This window comes from Mobula hypostoma, chromosome 24 (genome assembly GCF_963921235.1).
Source record: "Mobula hypostoma chromosome 24, sMobHyp1.1, whole genome shotgun sequence".
Taxonomy (NCBI): domain Eukaryota; kingdom Metazoa; phylum Chordata; class Chondrichthyes; order Myliobatiformes; family Myliobatidae; genus Mobula; species Mobula hypostoma.
The window spans coordinates 50,596,275-50,617,467 of record NC_086120.1 but is presented as its reverse complement, the minus strand read 5'-3'; the positions used below and the strand labels follow the sequence as shown (position 1 = coordinate 50,617,467).

Below are 21,193 nucleotides of genomic sequence, written 5' to 3'. Positions count from 1 at the left end.
GACATACTTTTACAGTGAATGGAGGAATGTTCAGAGGGAATGTCAGAGGTAGGTTTTTTGACAATTTACCATCAATCTACTATTGTACAACACAAGGAATTGGGCTACAGTATATCATTTTTCTTTGTGACTGTATGTTATTCTGCAATTGTACTTTGTGCTATGTGCTGTGTGCAGTTGCAGAAGTGTTTTATATCTTAGCCTTAGAGGAACACTGTTTTGTTTGGCTATATTCATGTATGGTTGACAGATAATTGAACTTGAACTTTGCAGAGAGTGGTGGGTGTCTGACCTCATCTTCCAGCACCAGGTCTATAGCCTACTGCTGATAAGTTTGGGCTGCCTTGCCTCTGCCCCACCCTCCCAGACTATCCTCACATTCCTCGAGTAGCCCAAGATCCAGAATTCTCCTGATCTGTGTTTGTGATGGTCAAGGAATGAGTTCTCACTCCCCTCCCCAGAGAATTACAAAGATTCACCACCTTCTGGGAGATGAAATTTTTTCACATCCCATCCCCGGATGTCCAACACCCCCAATTCAGAGATGGTGACCCCTGGTTGTAACATCTCAATCACAGGAAACATCATCCCAAGAGTTGCAAAATTACCTCATGGCTCTTGAGCTCAACCCCCAACTAATAAAGGCCAACAAACCATTAAGCTTTCTTCACGACTCTATCAATTTGCACAGAAACTTTCAGGGATCTGTGGACGTGCACTCCAAGATCCCTTCATTCCTGCCATTCACCCTGTATTCTATCTTCAACTTCAACCACCTAAAGTGAATCACTTTACCCTTTCCTGTGTTAAACTCCATTTGCCACTTCTCAGCCCAGTTTGTAACTTGCATTAACAGAGGGGGTAATTTCAAAGGAGATGTGAGGGGCAAGTTTGTTTTTTCTCCCCCACAGAGTGTGCTGGGTGAATGGAATATACTGCCTGGGGTGGTGGTAGAGACAGATACATTAGAGATTTTTAAGAGGCACAAGCATAAATATGAGGGAAAGGGAAGGATATGGACATTGTGTAGACAGAAGAGATTAGTTCAGTTGGCCATTTGATTTACTAATTTAATTGGTTCGGCACAACACTGTGGCCAAGTGGCCTGCTTCTGTGATGTACTGTCTATGTTCTATGGGGTTGCAGGGCCGAACACGTTTGGTGACATCAGAAAAACAAGACAGACATGAAAATGGTAAAAAAAAATCTGCAGATGCCAGAAACCTTCAGCTGGTCAGGCAGCATCTGCAGAGAGAAACACACTTACTGTTTCAGGTCAAAGACCCCACAAGAATGTTCTAACATAGAGTCTTTGGCCTGGAATGTTAACTCCATTTCACACTGCCTGTCACAACACATTCAAACCGCTGAGTATTTTCAGCAGCTGAGTGTTCCTGAGCCGGATGGGTGATGTATTGCATGTTTGATCTGTACAAGATAACAGGAACAAACCACGCTTTCTCAATCAATAATTTCAACAGCACCAGGCACATTAATCCTTTAGTACTAGCTGAACATTCATTACTGTAGACCTGTTATTTGTTGGTAAATCTCCCCGTTCAAGGTGATGCTCACACATACAGACTGATAGGGTCCCTCAAACTCTTTTGCATGTGTTACATAAAGTACTCTGACAACCACTGTTCCCTGTAAGCTGCACAGGTGTGTGGCTACACCGTGATTGAAATGCCCCACACACATAGCCTTTGTTGCTGTGGAATTGGAAGCAGCTAGAACAAGTTTACAAAATGTAAAAGATTTTCTTTGTTGTATTACATTTCATTATACCCTTCAATTAATAAATAAAATCAAAAGTATGTTTTTTAAAATTTTCATTTTAAAAATTCAAAGTTCAAAGTACATTATCAAAGTATGTATACATTATACAATCTTGAGACTCGTCTCCTAACAGGCAGCCACAAAATACAATAGAACCCTTTAAAAAAAAAGAGACCATCAAACACCCTACGTGCAGTAAAGAAACAAATTGAGCAAATAAAAGTAAGCAAATAACATTCAGAACCGAAGTGCACAAAAGTGAGTCCACAGCCACAAAGCCAGTCATCACTGCAGCCGATCCAAGAGTTCATTAGCTGCAGCCACAGCCTTAGCTCTGTGCAGAGACAAATAAACCTCATGGAGCAGCGAAATGAACACTGGCCCAGCCCTCGCCTCCAGTCCTGATACCCTGACCTTTTCAATCTGGCCCAGCAAATCCCGGGTCATTCCTCGCTCTCGGAACCGACCGGGCCTCGGTCCTGCTGCTCACCTCACCTCAGTTCTGCCGCATCGAATCGCCTTCAAGTCTGCTCCAGCAATGGCCAAACATTGACTCATTCCTCGCTCGTGCCCAGACCCTGCCGCCTCGATTCAACCTGTACCCCCCTGCCGCAACCTTCCTCCACCTCTAACACTTCGCTTCTCACCACAGGCAGTTCAAATGCTCAACTCCGAAAGGGACATTTGAGGTGTTTGACTGCAGTGAGCATATCTGAGAAAGTGTGATTAATAAAGTAATTTATAGTTTTGTTTGCTACCAGCAAGTTGTCTCTGTGCTTCACCAATGCCATCTTAAACCGAAAGTATGTACATTACCAAAAAGTGGTGCGCAGTTTTCAGGCCACGAACAAATTTCCTGCTCAGAGCAATGGTTAGAGAGAAGATTGGGATTGGTGAGGACAAGTACATGTGTATGCACAGGGGCAGAGAAAGCCAAGATCAACAGCAGCAATACACGCATCAGATACGCTGCGCTTAGGAAGATCAGATAAGTAAACAAGTAAAAGGTAGGGGAGCATATGAATGAAATTAAATGAGAACCGACCTTGGCTTGGCAGATCAATTAGAATCAGTTTGGTTTGAGTTATGAGAAAAGCTAGTGTCAGAAAGTAGTAATGGGCCACAAAACAAATCACAGGAACCAGACCCCTCTCCATGGCGTCTGTTTACACTTCTTACTGCCTCAGTGAAGCAGCCAACATCATCAAGGACCCCTGCCACTCCAGACATTCCCTCTCTCATCAGGCAGAAGACACAACAGTCTGAAAGCATGCACCACCAGGCTCAAGGATACTGTTCACTGTTGAATACTTCTCTGGTATGATGAAATGAATTCTTGACCATAAGACATAGGAGCAGAATTAGGCCATTCAGCCCATTGAGTCTGCTCTGCCAGTCCATCATGGCTGATTTATTATCCCTCTCAGTCTCCTGCCCTCTTCCCATAACCTCTGAGACCCTGACTGATCAAGAACCCATCAGCGTCTGCTTTAAATATACCCAAATCACAATCAACCTTGTTCTGACCTTGCACCTTACTGCACTTTGTGTCTGTAACACTTTACTCTGTATCCTCTTACTCTTTTATTGAGTCCTGCCTCAATGCACCAGTGTGATGAAATGATCGGTCCGGATGGCACACCAGATAATGTTTTCCCACTGTGCCTCGATGCATGTGATAATAATTGACCAATTCATGAGTAATTATAATGTTGGATATCTAACCATACAGAAAATTGCAGGAGGATGTGAGAGGGAAATGGCTGGTGAAAGAAAAATGAGGGATCCTATGAAGGGAGAAGAGAGGGAACTTACCCTGGGGAATGAGGAAATGGCAGAGAAGTGAAAGAGACATTATTGCATCCACTTTCATGGAAAATGACACAAACAGATGAAGCAGAAATAGAAGATGATCTGATGACTTCGGCTTTATTGAGAATGAGGAACAGAAGGGGAGTATTATTAGTAAAAACTGGCCCTAGGAACTTGGTGAGAGTGAATGCTGAGGACCCTGTGTTCAATCTCCCACACAGCTTGGAAAGATGAACTGAAGAGAAAATGGATATTTGGTTTTCCATCTTCCAAAGTTCCACAGAATCTGAGATGCTTTCACAGACTGAAAACTGAAAATGTGACCTCACAGCTGAAGGAGGAAAATAGAAGTAAAGAGGTTAACCCAATATCTGTCATAATATCATAGATCAAAGATCAAAATAAATTCATTGTCAAAGTACATACACGTCATCAAATAGAACCCTAAGATTCATTTTCTTGCAGGCATACTAAATCCATAACAGAATAATACTGTAACCATACCAGAATCGATGAATGACTGCACCAAACAGTGTGAAAAAGACAAACTGTGCAAATAGAAAGAAAAGGAAATAATAATAATAATAAATAAACAATAAATATCGAGAATATGAGATGAAGAATCGTTGAAAGTGAGTCCATAGGTTGTGGAAACAATTCAGTGATGGGGCAAATGAAGTTGAGTGAAGTTATCCCCTTTGGTTCAAAAACCCCATGGTTGAGGGGTGATAACTGCTCGTACTTTTTGTAGGATTTCCCATTCAAGGGCATTGGTGCTTCCATACCAGTCAATATACTCTCCTCTACTCATCTGTAGAATTTTCTCAAAGTTTTAGATGACATGCCGAATCTTCGCAAACTCCTAAGGAAGTAGAGGTGCTGCCGTGCTGTCTTCATAACGTCACTTATGTGCTGGGCCAAGGTCAGGTCCCCTGAAATAATAACACTGAGGAATTTAAAGTTGGTGACCCCCTCCACCTCTGATCCCCGATGAGGACTGGCTCATGGACTTCCAGTTTCCTCCTGAAGTTAGCATTCAGCTCCTTGGTCTAGCTGTCATTGAGTAAGAGGTTGTTGTTATGTTGTTAAGGCAATCCCAGGTTTGTATATGGTGACATATATGTACTTTGATAATAAATGTACTTTGAACTTTGAGAAAAGTCTAGGAGGAGGATGCCTGGAAAAGATGAGACTGAACTGTGTCCCAATGGATACATGAAGGGAAATTTTGTTTGGTAGTTTACTCACCCACAAGAGAAAATCTGCAGAGTCTGGAAATCCAACCAATCAGGAGATATTCTTGTTCCTTCTTAATGTCCTAGTTGATCTCCTTGACCAAATCACTGATAGAGGTTGTGAGTAGCTGGGGCCCAAGTTCCTGTGGTACCTAAGAATTACAGCCAACCTTCCAATATCTCAGTACTCTTTGCCTTGTGTCTCTTACCAGATCTCACTCTACATCAGCACTTACCCCCAGCTAGCTTCCAGTATGGGACCTTCTGAAATCTATAGCTTCACTTTAAATGGATCTGAGCTGAATGCATCTCCAAACACTTCAGCAAACTGTCACACACAAAATTCTGGAGGAACTCAGCAGGCCAGGCAGCATCTATGGAATCTATGGAAGAGTACAGTCGACGTTTTGGCCTGAGATTCTTCAAGGGGCTCAGCCTGAAACATCATGTACACTTTTCCATAGATGCTGCCTGGTCTGCTGAAATCCTCCAGCATTTTGTGTGTGACAGTTTGCTGAATTGTTTGGAGATGCATTCAGCTCAGATCCATTTAAAGTGAAGCTATGGATTTCAGAAGGTCCCATACTGGAAGCTAGCTGGGGGAAAGTGCTGATGTAGAGTGAGATATGGTCAGAGACACGAGGCAAAGAGTACTGAGATATTGGAAGGTTGGCTGTAACTCTTAGGTACCACAGGAAGATGGGCCCCAGCTACTCACAACCTCTATCAGTGACTTGGTCAAGGAGATCAACTAGGACATTAAGAAGGAACAAGAATATCTCCTGAATCTGCTCCACTATTCAATAAGGCCATGGCTGCTGCTTTGTTCCTGCCTCCGCTCTCTGCATTTCTCAGGTCTGCATATGTTCAAGGCTTCATTCCTGACAGAAATTTGATGGGATTGTGAATAGGGAGCAAATGAAGTGAATGAGCAAGAACAAGTATCTTGTGTTTGTAAAAAAAGGCATTTAAAACCTTTGGTTGGCAGCATAGAGACCACTGTGTCTGAGCACGCTGCCATCTTATCAGAGCCTACACAACGTGTCCACCACTTACTAACCGTAACCCATGTCTCTGGAATGTGGAAGGAAAGTGGTCCACCCAGAAGAACCACGTGGTCAGGGGGAAGAAGTGCTTTTATACGTGATATGGAATCCTGATGCACAGATAAATCAAACAATTGTAACAGCAAGTGGAATATATGAAGGGATATGAATGTAATTGGATAGGTCTGAGCGAGTGGATTTAAATATTGTACAGCTTTTTATCTTTGCACAAAGGAGATACAGTAATGAGGAGTGCAGCAGCGATTCACTGGACTGGTTTTAGGATGGGAGATTTTCAGCAGCAGGAGTCTCTGTGTCACCAGAAGTTGGAGAGAGCAACCGGGGGTGCTTTACACTGTTTTGGTGGGACAGGCAGCCTCAGTGGGGAGAAAAATAGAGGCAAAGAACTTTTGTCAGAACTGTAAAAGTGAGAAACCAAACAAGCTGTAGGGAAGGGGAGGAAATATTTATGATACGCTGAGACCAACTTGTCAAATAAAAACTTACTTCAAAGCCTGGCAGTGAGAGACAGAAAAGAAAAGATGCACAAATTAAAATGAGGAGTGAACCCACATCCGTGAAGTGAGACATAACGCATCTACGTGAAATTGTTTAATTCAATATTGTTCCAAAGGCTACAATACTTTAATTTTAATTTTATTTAGAGATGCAGCATGAAGTAGGCACTTCCAGCCCTTCAAGCTGCACCACCAGCAACCCACTGATTTCACCCTAGCCAAATCATGGGACAATTTACAATGACCAATTAACCTAGTAACCAGTACATCTTTGGAATGTGGGAGGAAACCAGAGCACCCGGAAGAAACCCACACATTCAATGGGAGGATGTACAAACTCCTTACAGATGATGTCGGAATTAAATTCCGATGCTCCGAGCTTTAATAGTGTCATACTAACCACTACACTGCCATTGTGAGGGAGATGCTGAGGAGTTGCTCCTTGAGCACTGTTGGACCACTGTAGTTGTGGGAGCAGTTGAAGAATTAAAGCAATGGGACTTTGGAAACCTAGGGTCACCTCCTTGTGGGCTGAGAGTTGACCTGTTTGCCAACTGCCCATCCAAATGCCTTTGAGTTCCTCCAGTACGTCAGCTCCACACAGTGAGCTCTGCATGTAATATACTGTGGAAGAATTTCTGCTTCCTTGGGAGGACAGTTTGGGCACTGGAGGGTGAAAAGGGATGAAGGATATGGGGAGCATTGGTGGCTCCTGGGAATGGGTCCCACACCGCTATCCTATAACATTCAGTCTCCAAACCTCTGTGGATTAACTTCACTCACCTCAGCACTGAACTAACTCCATCACTTTTCAGGGACACTACAACTCATATTCTCAGTATTATTTATTTACTTTTAAAAATTATTATTTGTACAGTTAGTCTTTTGCATGGTGGTTTGTTAGTTTTTATTTATGTATAGTTTTCATAAATTATATTGTATTTCTTTATTTACTTGTGAATGCCCTCAAGAAAATGGATCACAGGATAGTATATGGTGATATATGCACACTTTGATAATGAATGTACTTTGTCTTTTGGCTGAGAGAAAGGGAGTTCCTGGAGGTGAAGAACAGTCTCCACTACAGTCTCAATGCTTCCCATCCCCTCACTGTAACCTAACACGCTCTGCTCATTTGACACCTGTGAAAAAAGCTGATGCCAATATCAGTACAACCGTGGTTTGGTGAAGTGCTCGCGTCTTCGCAGAAGAGGTCAGCTCTTCGACATTTCCTTTTACTCAACATCGGACCATTGTTTCAGTATCCACTGCAAGCCCGGCCACCACTGAAACACTACTCCCTTCTGTTCCAACTCCAAGTTCACTGCCTCCTGTTGTAATAGAGTGGATGTGGAGATGGTATTTCCTCTATTGGCGGAGTCGAGGGCCAGAGGGCAGAGCCTCAGAATAGAGGCCACCCCTTTAGAACACAGCTGAGGAGGAATTTCTTTAGCCAGAGGGCAGTGAGTCTGTGGAATTCTTTGACGTGGACAGTTGTGGAGGCCAAGTCATTGGACATATTTAAAGCAGCAGTTGATATATTCTTGAATACTCAGGGTGTCAAAGGTTACAGGGGAGAAGGCAGGAGAATGGTTTTGGGAGAGATAATAGATCAGCCATGATGGAATGGTGGGCTGGGAGGCTCCTTTGTCTTATGGTCTCTTGTGTACAACTGGCCTAACCGCTCAAAATAAAATCTCAGACACTGGGCACAGCTGAAGGACCCAATCTCAGGCTCCCATGCCAATGGATGAGGTGCCAGCAGGGGATGGTGTTGCCTACCAGGGCCCGGTGCTACCTGCTGGCAGACAGTGCGGGCTGGTGATGATATTGTCAGCAGGGAGAAGGTGTTGCTGGCCAGGAGACGGTGCCTGCCGTGGAATGGTGCTCAGAGCTACTCTATCCACAGCCCAAACACTCTCAGATCAAGTCCGATGAAGCTGAGAATGAGACGACTGACCACTTCCCATTTTTTTTTGTTTCCTGTTCCTCATTTTAACTTAAAAAAATTACTTAGAGTTTAAGCAATGAACTCACAGCTGAAATTCTAGTAGAACAACGCAAAAACTCTGAAATGCAAATGATGTTTCCCCACAGGGAGACGACGAATTGAACAAACAAACCAACTACATTTGGATACCTCCACCATCTGAACATTTCCACCTCCCGAACATCTTCACATCTTCACCTCCTGCCCCAACTGCACTGAACTTGGCACAGTTAAAATCACATTTGGAAGACACCATAACATGTGTGAAGGAACTCAGCAGGTCAGGCAGCATCTATGGCGGGAAGCAAACATGAGGACGAGACTCTTCATCAGGACTGGAAAGCAACAGGGAAGAAGCCAGAAAAAGGCGGCAGTGGAGGGGGAACAGTCGAAGCTCAGGAAGTGAGGGGGAAGGTGAGTGGGTGGGGAGGGAGGTGGGAATGAGGTAAGTTTCTGGATGGTTACAGATGGAAAAGACAAAGAGCTGGATAAAAAAGGATGTGATAGGAGAGGAGGGTGGACCATGGGAGACTGGGAAGGAAGAGGGGTACCACAAGGATGTGATGGGCAGGTGAGAACAAAAGGAGTAAGAGGAGAGTCAGAATGGGGAGTACAAGAAAAGAGAAGGGGGAGGGGGAGAATCAGCAGACGTTAGAGAAATTGACGCTGGTGTCCTCAGGTTGGAGGCGATCCAGGCGGAACTGAATATGAGGTGTTGCTCCTCCAATCACCTGCCCACTTGTCACCCCTTTCCTGTCCCCCTCCCGCAACTTCTCATTCTGGTTTCTTCCTTCCCCCTCATCCCGCCTTCCTTTCCATTCCTGGTCCTCTCCATAGATGCGGTCTGACTTGCCGAGTTTCTCTAGCATTTTGTGTGAGCTGCTCAGGATTTCCAGCATCTGCAGAATCTTTGGTGTTTGATGCAGTTAGTAAGCCTCCTCCCCACAAACAGGCGACAAGAAGTTCCCGAGCCGAGAAATTTAATCTGTGTGGTTCTGCAGCACCTCGCCGGCGACCCGAGCAGGAAGCTCCTCTCAACACAGCGCTCAGTTCAACAACTTCATTCAACTCAGGAAGGCAAGCGAGACTCACCATATCTCAGACGCTGTGGTCACCTTCCCGCAGCCGCTTAATCCGGTAGATTCCCAAAGGACAGGGGCTGTTTAAACGAACATTTATTTCCCAACAGGATTTTTTCATTCCTCTTAACCCCAGGTCCCGGCAGCGACTGATGCCGAGAGCTCGATCTCGCCACTTCCTCCTCCTGGCGTGAGCTGATTGGAGGTCAGGTGCTGATTCTGTGCTGGTGTTTAATGAAGGGCCAATTCCAAAGGGCCAACGGGGGGAGGGGGGGTGGGCGAGGAGCGATGCAACGGACAGTGGAGATGGACAAGCCAACAACGGCCTGGGGCGTGTAATATATAAACGTCTAGGGCTCTCGCGTTTGCTGCTAGCAAGCGCTGCGGTAGAAGTGCCCACCGTAAATCTTGGCCAACACCTCCTTAAGTAGAGCCTCTGATCAATCGCCTTTCTTGGCGTGGAGTCTCCGCTGGGCGCTGCCCCTCTCTACAGCTCCTGATCTCACAGACACAGGCGCTCACGGTTCCACCTGTTCCGGGTTTCAACCGATCACTTGGCCGCCGAGGAGCGTCTCTGTGATTCCAACGGAGCCGGCGGATCTGAGCCTTCTTCCAGAGTGGTCTTCTTCCACCGTAAACTATCTGACACCTCTCAATAGCACGGATTTACACAGATTACAGCACCTGGCCTTTCGGTCCCCCTCCACTATTCTATTCCCTCGTATCGCTAGCGCATACACGCTATAGATTCTGCAAATACTGGAAATCCTGAGCAACACACACAAATGCTGGAGGAACTCTGCAAGTCAGCATTTTGGCTGAGACCCTTCATCAGGACCAGAACGTCACCTCGTTCTGTTCTGTTTTCTTGCGTCTCATTTCCTCTTGAAAACACCGCTTCCTGCAGTGGTTCACCCTGTCTTAAACAAGCCATTCAAAACTTGTAGTTTCATCCCATCCGATTTTCATTGTGGTTCTACTTTTTAAAAATACGAACTCTAAAGTCCTGTTCTCTCCGATAACTTTCCTATCTATTTTCCCTCTTTTAACCAGATTCCTGTCGCACTTTTCTAATTGGGCCATTTGACCCGCCCATCCGTACCCGCGCTCCCTCATACCGACCCTTTTCAGCGTCCGTGCTCCCTCCAAACCGACCTTTCTCAGCGTCCGCTCCCTCCAAGCCGACCCTTGTCAGCGTCCGCGCTCCGTCATACAGACCCATGTCAGCATCCGTGCTCCCTTCAAGCTGACACTTGTCAGTAGCCTCATGCTGTACTTGAGTTTCAAACGCAAACCCTCACCGTGCTGGAGTTAGAAACGCAAACCCTCACTGTGCTGGAGTTAGAAACACAAATCTCAACTGTGCATGGGTTCAAAACACAAACCCTCACTGTGCTGGAATTCGAAACGCAACCCCGCCCCCCCCCCCCACTGTGCTGGAGTTTGAAACACAAATCCCAACTGTGCTTGGGTTCAAAACAGAAACCCTCAGTATGCTGGAGTTCAAAACACAAATCCTCACCGTGTTGGAGTTGGAAACACAAACCCTCATTGTGATGGAGTTAGAAACACAAACTCTGACTGTGCTGGAGCTTGGAACACAAACCTTCGCTGTGTTAGAGTTAGAAACACAAACTCTCCATAAGAACTTAAGACAAAGGAGCAGAAGCCGGCCATTCAGCCCATCGAGTTTGCTCCGCCATTTTATCATGAGCTGATCCATTCTCCCATTTAGTCCCACTCCCCTGCCTTCTCACCATAACCTTTGATGCTCCGGCTACTCAGATACCTATCAATCTCTGCGTTAAATACACCCAATGACTTGGCCTCCACTGCCGCCCGTGGCAACAAATTCCACAGATTCACCACCTTCTGGCTAAAAAAAAATTCTTCACATCTCTGTTCTGGAAGGGCGCCCTTCAATCCTTAAGTCAGGCCCTCTCGTACTAGACTCCCCCCATCATGGGAAACAACTTTGCCACATCCACTCTGTCCATGCCTTTCAACATTCAAAATGTTTCTATGAGGTCCCCCCTCATTCTTCTAAACTCCAAGGTGTACAGTCCAAGAACGGTCAAACGTTCCTCATATGTTAACTCTCTCATTCCCAGAATCATTCTAGTGAATCTTCTCTGAACCCTCTCCAATGTCAGCACATCCTTTCTTAAATAAGGAGCCCAAAACTACACACAGTACTCCAAGTGAGGTCTCACCAGACCCTGAACATCACATCTCTGCTCCTATACTCTATTCCTCAAGAAATGCATGCCAACATTGCATTCGCCTTCTTCACAATCGATTCAACCTGGAGGTTAACCTTAAGGGTATCCTGCACAAGGACTCCCAAGTCCTGTTACATCTCAGAACTTTGAATTCTCTCCCCATTTAAATAATAGTCTGCCCGTTTATTTCTTCTACCAAAGTGCATAACCATACAATTTCCAACATTGTATTTCTTCTTTGCCCATTCTCCCAATCTATCCAAGTCTCTCTGCAGACTGTTTCCTCAGCACTACTGGCCCCTCCACCTATCTTTGTATTATCAGCAAACTTAGCCACAAAGCCACATATTCCATAATCCAAATCGTTGATGTACAACGTAAAAAGAAGTGGCCGCAACACAGACCCCTGTGGAACACCACTGGTAACCAGTAGCCAATCAGAATGGGATCCCCTTATTCCCACTCTTGGTTTCCTGCCAATCAGCCAACACTCTATCCACGTAAACAACAGGAATTCTGCAGATGCTGGAAATTCAAGCAACACACATAAAAGTTGCTGGTGAATGCAGCAGGCCAGGCAGCATCTCTAGGAAGAGGTGCAGTCGACGTTTCAGGCTGAGATCCTGAGGAGTCCTGACGAAGGGTCTCGGCCTGAAACGTCGACTGCACCTCTTCCTAGAGATGCTGCCTGGCCTGCTGCATTCACCAGCAACTTTTATGTGTGTTACTCTATCCACGTATGTAACTTTCCCGTAATTCCATGGGCTCTTATCTTGTTAAGTACCCTCATGTGTGGTACCATGTCAAAGGCCTTCTGAAAATCCAAATACATAACATCCACTGCATCTCCCTTGTCTAGCCCACTTGTAATTTCCTCAAAAAATTGCAATAGGTTTGTCAGGCAGGATTTTCCTTTAAGGAAACCATGCTGAGTTCTACCTATCTTGTCATATGCCGCCAGGTACTTTGTAACCTCATCCTTGACAATCAACTGCAACAACTTCCCAACCACCGATGTCAAGCTAACAGGTCTTTAATTTCCTTTTTGCTTCCTTGCCCCTTCTTAAATAGCGGAGTGACATTTGCAATCTTCCAGTCCTCCAGAACCATGCCAGAATCTATCGACTTTTGAAAGATCATTGCTAATGCCTCCGCAATCTCCACAGCTACTTCCTTCAGAACACAAGGGTGCATTCCATCTGGTCCAGGGGATTTATCTACCCTTACACTATTCAGCTTCCTGAGTACTTTCTCTGTCGTAATAGTGACTGCGCACACTTCTCTTCCCTGACACCCTTGAATGTCTGGTATACTGCTGATGTCTTCCTCAGTGAAGACTGATGCAAGGAAGGAGGAGGAGAAGATGGCGACGCGACACAGTGCGCACGGCCTCTCCAGTGAATGATATCTGTAATCTGTCAAGTAGGGGACTGTGCACAATTCTGATTTGATGGAGACAGACGTGAGAGTACGGAGGAACATCTGGAGAAACTTCTGAAATCCCTGCTTCGCTGCCGCTGCTACTGTGTGGTAACCAGAATCTCCGGAGCAGAAGGCCCTGAATCCTTGGCTTTGCTTGTTTCAGTGGGCGGGACTAGGTCGAAGGCGCTCGCAGAGGATGGCGCTTGGGAGGCTGTATCGGAGGGGCTGGTTGGAAGCTCGAAGTTTTCAGATGGACGGACTCGGTGTCGACTGTGGTCGGTCCAAGGCAGCGGCAGTTGTCGGTGCCTTGGAGGTTTATGGCAGGGAGTTTCTCCCTTTGCCGCCTGCTATCGGGGACTCGGGAGTCGATCGGGACTTTGAGACTTCTTTTTACTGTGCCCATGGTCTGTTCTTTATCAAATTATGGTATTGTTTTGCACTGCTGTAGCTATACAGGTGTCCCCAGCTTTTCGAACGTTCGCTTTATGAAACCTCACTGTTACGAAAGACCTACATTGGTACCCTGTTTTCGCTTTCAGAAGGTGTTTTCACTGTTACGAAGAAAGGCAGCGCACGATAAAAAAATCAGCGCGCGATCAAAAGCAGCGTGTGCCCCGAGCAGCCACTCTCCGTGGATTCGGAACGGCATTGCTTTAACACGAGCCTGTGAGCAGTTGTTTGCAAGATGAGTTCTATGGTGTCAGAAAAGCCTGAAAGAGCTCGTAAGGGTGTTACACTTAGCGTAAAACTAGACCTAATTAAGCGTTTCGATCGTGGTGAACGAAGCAAGGACAAAATGAGTTTGGCTTGTGAAAGCTGACGAAGATGATATTGAAGAGGTTTTGGCACCCCATGACCAAGAACTGACAGATGAAGAGCTGATGCAATTGGAAGAGGAAAGGATAACCATTGGAACTGAATGAGTAATGATAAAGTACGACTTTAATTTTGAAAGGGTACGTAGGTTTAGGGGATATTTGCAAGATTCTTTGAGTCCTTACAAAGAATTGTATGATAGAAAAATGTGCGAGGCTCAGCAGTCAAGCAAGCCTTCCACATCAGCCACAGCAGACGACGAACCTTGACCTTTGACATCGAGGCGGGCAGTCATAGGAGAAGATGAGCTGCCTGTTCTAATGGAAACAGGCGACGAGATGACACTCCAGTGTCCCACCACCCTAACACCCAGGCCGCGGACAGATACTGTACCGATTCGCGGAGAATGCAGCAGTAGCCGGGAGGCACACAGCACATCTTTAAGAAAAAAGCCGAAATAAACATGCTAATTAATTAGGTGCCACCCCACATGTAATTAATTAGCATGTTTATTTCGGCTTTTTTCTTAAAGATGTGTTGGGTGCGTCCCGGCTACCGCTGGACCCCTGCATGCTTCGCGGATCGGTATCGGTTCGCTGCCCAGAGGGTGGGGGCCACTGCACCACCCCAACCTCCGATGACTCAGCCTAACACACCATCATCAGTGTGCTCGGCACTGTCCCAATTCCGGTAAGTGATACTACACTGTACATAACATTATTTCTACTTTATATCGGCTGTGTATTTTTACGTGTTATTTGGTATGATTTGGCAGCTTCATAGTTTAAAGATTACTGGAGAGCGCTTGCGCTGTGTTTTTGCCAACAGCGCTTGCGTAAAGATTTTTGCTACGGAGATCTGTGCCGTCAATGATTGTGGAAAAGTATTTCTACTTTATATAGGCTGTGTATTTACCATTTCATTCCTGCTTTTACTATATGTTACTGTTATTTTAGGTTTTATGTGTTATTTGGCATGATTTGGTAGGTTATTTTTGGGTCTGCGAACGCTCACAAAATTTTCCCATATAAATAAATGGTAATTGCTTCTTCACTTTACGACATTTCGGTTTACGAACCATTTCATAGGAACGCTCTACCTTCGGATGGCGGGGGAAACCTGTATGTGATAATTATGTGGTTCTGTCAGTGTTAGTCTTCGGTTTGTCCTGTTTTCTGTGATATCACTCTGGATGAACATTGTATCATTCCTTAATGCATGTATGCATTTTTAACTGACAATAAAAGAGGACTGAGTGTTCTCATAATCTAAAAAAATATTTGTTCAGTTCCTCCGCCATCTCCTTATCTCCCATTACAATTTCTCCAGCATCATTTTCTATCAGTTCTATATCTATCCCCACCTGTCTTTTACTCTTTATATACTTGAAAAAGCTTTTAGTATCCTCTTTGATATTATTTGCTGTCACAATGGGGGTGCTGATAGCGGACCAAAATGCAAGACACAGACACTGAAGTACAAGGAACAGGACTTGACTAAAGTAGGGACATGACAGGATACAGACAAGGAGCAGGGACAAGAACGCAGGCTTGGGCTTGGACCCCAAGCCAGAGACTGGACAAGGACCCAGAACCTGGCCTTGCCTCGGGCTCAGGCCCCAGAACCAGGCAAGAACATGACATGACTACAGGACTGGAGGCTGGGGTCTTGAGGCCTGAGCTTGGAGACCGGCGGGGGTCTTGAGGCTTGAGCTTGGAGACAGGCTGGGGTGTTGAGGCCTGAGCTTGGAGACAGGCTGGGATCTAGGGGCTTGAGCTTGGAGACAGGCTGGGATCTAGGGGCTTGAGCTTGGAGACAGGCTGGGATCTAGGGGCTTGAGCTTGGAGACAGGCTGGGATCTAGGGGCTTGAGCTTGGAGACAGGCTGGGATCTAGGGGCTTGAGCTTGGAGACAGGCTGGGATCTAGGGGCTTGAGCTTGGAGACAGGCTGGAATCTAGGGGCTTGAGGCTGCAGGCTGGGAGCTGGGGTCTTGGGTCTTGAGGCTGCAGGCTGGGAGCTGGTGTCTTGGAATGCGGAGGCTGATAACTTGGAGGCTGGAGCTCGGAGACAGACTAGGAACTGTACATCAACAGAGAGCTGGGACTTATCCTTCGAAAAGCTGGGACTCATCTTTAACATGACGTTAACATGAAACTGGACAATACACAGACATAGAGCAGGGACTTATCCTTAGACAAGCCGGGACTCAACTTTATCTCCACACCAAGGTGGGACAGGTCCATCTGTCAGGTAACGGCAGAATGGCCGGACTTACCCAACAGAGGCAAAGACAAGACAAGACAGGACCCTCCGCAGGGCAACGGCAGAATGGCCTGACTTACCCCACGGAGGCAAGAACAAGACAAGACAAGACAGATCCCCTGCAGGGCAACAGCAGAATGGCCTGACTTACCTCACAGAGGTGAGGACAAGAAGAGACAAACACTGAAGAATGACAGACAGTTCCATCTCTGCATCGGGGTTGCTCCGAGTCGCAGTTCGGCCAGCAACCACAGCTGGCTACAGAAACAGCCGGATCTCTACCTAGCTTGGAGTGGCTGACGGCCACTCAGCTAGCCCCATACCGCAAAGACAGCTCCGACTACTGACAGCAAGGCTCCATGAGGGGATGGTTCCCCAACGCAGCCTAAAGATGGCAAGTGGCCGCTCTAGCCTTCCACCAGCAGGTTGCTCCCAGGGGATCTTGACAAGACAAACCAGCAGCTCACATTCAACCCCAAGGCTACTTGTATTCCAAGCCCCAAGATGGGAATCAGGTGCCTATGATTAACTCAACCAAAACAAGGGACAGCTGGAAGACCTGGAGTCCTGAGTCCACGGACTGGACCGTGAACCGGAATTCAGACTTCACGGACCAGACCATGACACTTTCATAGTTCATCTTTTCCCTCTTAATGACCTTCTTAGTTTCCTTTTGTAAGCTTTTAAAAACTTCCCAATCCTCTGTCTTCCCACTAATTTTTGCTTCCTTGTTTGCCCTCTCCTTTGCTTTAATTTTGGCTTTGACTTCTCTTGTCAGTCACGGTTGCATCCTTTTTCCATTCGAAAATTTCTTCTTTTTTGGAATATACCTGTCTTGAACCTTCCTCACTTCTTGCATAAACTCCAGCCACTGCTGCTCTGCCATCCTTCCTGCTAGTGTCCCTCTCCAGTCAACTTTGGCCAGTTCCTCTCTCATGCCACTGTAATTTCCTTTACTCCACTGAAATACCGACACATTGGATTTCGGCTTCTCTTGCTCAAATTTCACAGTGAACTCAATCATGATATGATCACTGTCTGCCAAGGGTTCCTTCACCTCAACCTCTCTAATCACCTCTGGTTCATTACACAATACCTAATCCAGTACAGCCGATCCCCTAGTGGGCTCAACAACAAGCTGTTCTAAAAAACCATCCTGTAGACATTCTACAAATTCTCTCTCTCGAGATCCAGTGGTGACCTGATTTTCCAAATCCACTAGCATGTTAAAATCCCCCACAATTATCATAACACTGCCCTTCTGACAAGCCTTTTCTATTTCCTGTTGTAATTTGTAGTCCACATCACTGCAGCTGTTTGCAGGCCTGTATATAACTGCCATCAGGGTCCTTTTACCCCTGCGATTTCTTAGCTCAACCCATAAAGATTCTGCACCTTCCATCCTATGTCACCTCTTTCTAATGATTTAATATAATTTCTTACCAATAAAGCCACGCCACCCCCTGTGCCTACCTTCCTATCCTTCCGATACACCATGTATCCTTGGGTGTTCAGCTCCCAGAGACATGCATCCTTTAGCTATGTCTCAGTGATGGCCACAATATCATACCTGCCAATCTGTAGCTGTACGACAAGATCATCCACCTTATTCCTTATGCTGCGTGCATTTAAGTATAACACCTTAAGTCCAGTATTTGGTGCTTTTTGCTTTGATTGCACTGCAACTCATCCCAATGGTTGCAAATTTGCCCCATCACCTGCCTGTCCTTCCTGACATCTTTACTGCTCACTATCTTAGACTTATTTCTGTCTTCCCCCTCCTCCACTCTATCATTCCGGTTCCCACCCCCCTGCCAAATTAGTTTAAACCCTCTCTAACAGCTCTATTAAACCTTCCCACCAGGATATTGGTCCCCTTCGGGTTCAGGTGTAACCCATCCTTTTTGAACAGGTCATAATTCCCCCAGAAGAGATCCCAATAATCCAAGAATCTGAAGTCCTGCCCCCTGCACCAGTCTCTCAGCCACACATTCATCTGCCTGATCCTACTATTCTTGCCCTCGCTAGCACGTGGCACAAGTAGCAATTCCAAGATTACTACTCTGGAGGTCCTGCTTCTCAGCTTCCTTCCTAACTCCCGGAAATCTCTCTTCAGGACCTCCTCCTTTGTCCTATCTATGTCATTGGTACCAACATGTACCAAGACAACTGGCTGCTCACCCTCCCCCTTCAGAATATTCTGGACCCAATCTGAGACATCCCATACCCTGGCACCTGTGAGGCAACACACCATGCGAGTATCTCCTGTCTGTTCCCTGACTATGGAATCTCCTATGACTACTGCATTCTTCTTCTCCCTCCTTCCCTCCTGTACAAAGGTGCCAGGCTCAGTGCCAGAGACCTGGTCACCATGGCTGTCCCCTGTCAGGTCATCCCCCTCAACAGCATCCAAAATGAGATAACTGTGGCTGAGGGGGGCAGCCACAGGGTGCTCTCCACTACCCAGGCATTTTCCTTCCCTCTCCTGACAGTCACCTAGTTTTCTGACCCCTGTAGCCCAGTGATGACTATCTCCCTGTAGCTCCTGTCGATCACCACTTCACTTTCCCTGATAAGCAGTAGGTCATCAAGCTGCAGCTCCAGATCCCTAACATGGTCCCTGAGGAGCTGCATCTCGGTGCACCTAGTGCAGATGTGGCCATCAGGGAGGCTGGAGGTCTCCCAGGATTCCTACATCTGACACCCTGCACAAAGCACTAACCCTGTAGACATGCTACCTAATTCTACAGGAATGAAACAACGAAAAATAAGTCTACTCACCCACTTACCTCGCCAAACCCACAAACTTGTTAAACCGTTAGCTCGTACCGTGATGCTCTCACTGTGATGAAGGTCGAAACACAAACCCTCACCGTGCTGGATTTCAGAACACAAACCCTCATGGTGCAGGATTTAGAAACACAAACCCTCACCGTGCTGGAATAAGGAATACAAACTCTCCCTGTGCTGAGTTAGAAATGCAAACCCTCACCGTGCTGGAGTAAGGAATACAAACTCTCACTGTGCTGAGTTAGAAACGCAAACCCTCACCATGCTGGAGTTCGGAACACAAACCCTCATTGTGCAAGATTTAGAAACACAAACCCTCACTGTGCAGGATTTAGAAACACAAACCCTCACTGTGTTGGAGTTCGGAACACAAACCCTCACCGTGATGGGTTCAAAACACAAACCCCCACAGTGCTGGAGTTAGAAACAAACCCTCATCATGCTGGAGTTTGAAACACAAACCCTCACTGTACTGGAGTTAGAAATACAAATCCCAACCGTGCTTGGGTTCAAAACAGAAACCCTCAGCATGCTGGAGTTTGGAACACAAACCCCCACTGTGCTGGAGTTAGAAACACAAACCCTCACTGTGTTGGAATTCAAAACGCAAACCTTCACTGTGTTGGAGTTAGAAACACAAACCCTCACCGTACTGAAGTTCAGAACACAAACCCTCACTGTTCTGGAATTAGAAGCACAAATCCCCCACCGTGCTGGAGTAGGGAACGCATGGAGTAGGGAACACAAACTCTCTCTGTGCAGAGTTAGAAACGCAAACTCTCAGCATGCTGGAGTTCTGAACACAAACCCTCACCATGCTGGTGTTAGAAACACGAACCCTGTGTCATGGTCTGGTCCATGAAGTCCGCATTCCGATTCACACACCGGTCCATCGATCCTTATTCCAGGTTTTTCGATTTTCCCTTGTTGTATTGGTGCCTTAATTGAAGCTCATGATTCTCATTTTGGGCTGGCTACATAAACAGCTCCTGGGTTCAGCTTCAGTTGCTCGATTGTACCCTTCCCTTCCTTTGGAAGCCTTTGCCTGCAACCTCGCCTGTATTGCTGTCAAGTTCTACTGCCGGAGCGAGACCGGAGCCTTGCTGTGTCTAGATAAGGAACACTCAATTGTTGTTTGGAACCGTCTCTGTGTCCACGCCTTCACTAGGTAGGTCTGGCCGTTTGCCGGTACCTTGTGTTGGAAACCATCTGTGTGTCCACGCCTTCGCTAGGTAGGTCCGGCCGTTTGCTGCTACTTTGAGTTGGAACTGTCTCTGTGTCCATGCCTTCGCTAGGTAGGTCCGGCCGTTTGCTGCTACCTTGTGTTGGGAACCGTCTCGTCGTGTTCAGCATTTTGTGTATGAGTCCCGGCCCTACATCCTGTTCCCAAGGAGGGGTCCTGGCTCTGTGTTCTGTGTTCCTGTCTCCCAAGATTACCAAGGTTCTGTGTTCTGCATGCCTGTCTACCAAGATTACCAAGGCTCTGTGTTCTACGTTCCTGTCTCCCAAGATTACCAAGGTTCTGTGTTCTGCATTCCTGTCTCTAAGACCAAGTCTTAGCTTTGTGTCTTCATCCAGTTCTGGTCCCGTGTCCTGCCCAGGAGTCCCGCATCCCGCCACCATGTCCAGTCCTGTTGCCTTGCCACGTCTTGTCCTCGCCTAGATCCAGAGTCCGAGCCCGAGTCAAGACCCAGGTCCCTGTCCAGTCTCTGGCTCGGAATCCTTGTCCAGGTTCCAAGTTCCTAGTTCCTCGTCCAAGTCCCGCTTTCCTAGTCTAGTCCTAGACCAGGCCCTGTATCCTAGTCTCGACCAGGACCTGTGTTTTGTCCAGCATCATTTATTCCCCACTTCCCTTGCTTTGTTGACACACCTAGTCCTGTTACTAGTACTTCAGTGTCTGTGTCTTGCATTTGGGTCCGCCATCAACGCCCACCTTATGAGAGGACAGTCCAGCCAAGCATAGACCCAGCGACACAGACACTATCGTTTTACTCTCGCCCTCTTGGTTTCCCTCCTGTTGAATGCCCCCCCCCCCACCCGCCCATGTTGTCCTTAGTCCTGGAGAGCCTGTTTGGTTGCTAGGAGGCTCCCATGGGGGGCGGGCGTACTGTCATGATCTGGTCCGTGAAGTCCACATTCCGGTTCACAGAGCAGTTCAACGATCCTTATTCCAGGTTGTCCAGTTTTCCCTTGTTCTGTTGGTACCTTAATTCAGGCACAT

The 21,193-nt window shown here is 46.6% G+C and overlaps 1 protein-coding gene across 1 annotated transcript in view; it reads right to left on the bottom strand.

Moving 5' to 3' along the window:
• The window catches only part of LOC134337248 (unconventional myosin-If-like), a 165,315-nt gene extending 155,039 nt beyond the window's left edge, over positions 1 to 10,276 (bottom strand). The window contains exon 1 of the mRNA XM_063032098.1: positions 9,473 to 10,276. Within this exon, the coding sequence (XP_062888168.1) occupies positions 9,473 to 9,475 (3 nt within the window). The 5' untranslated portion in view covers positions 9,476 to 10,276. The remainder of the gene's footprint in view (positions 1 to 9,472) is intronic.
• Positions 10,277 to 21,193: the final 10,917 nt, after the last annotated feature.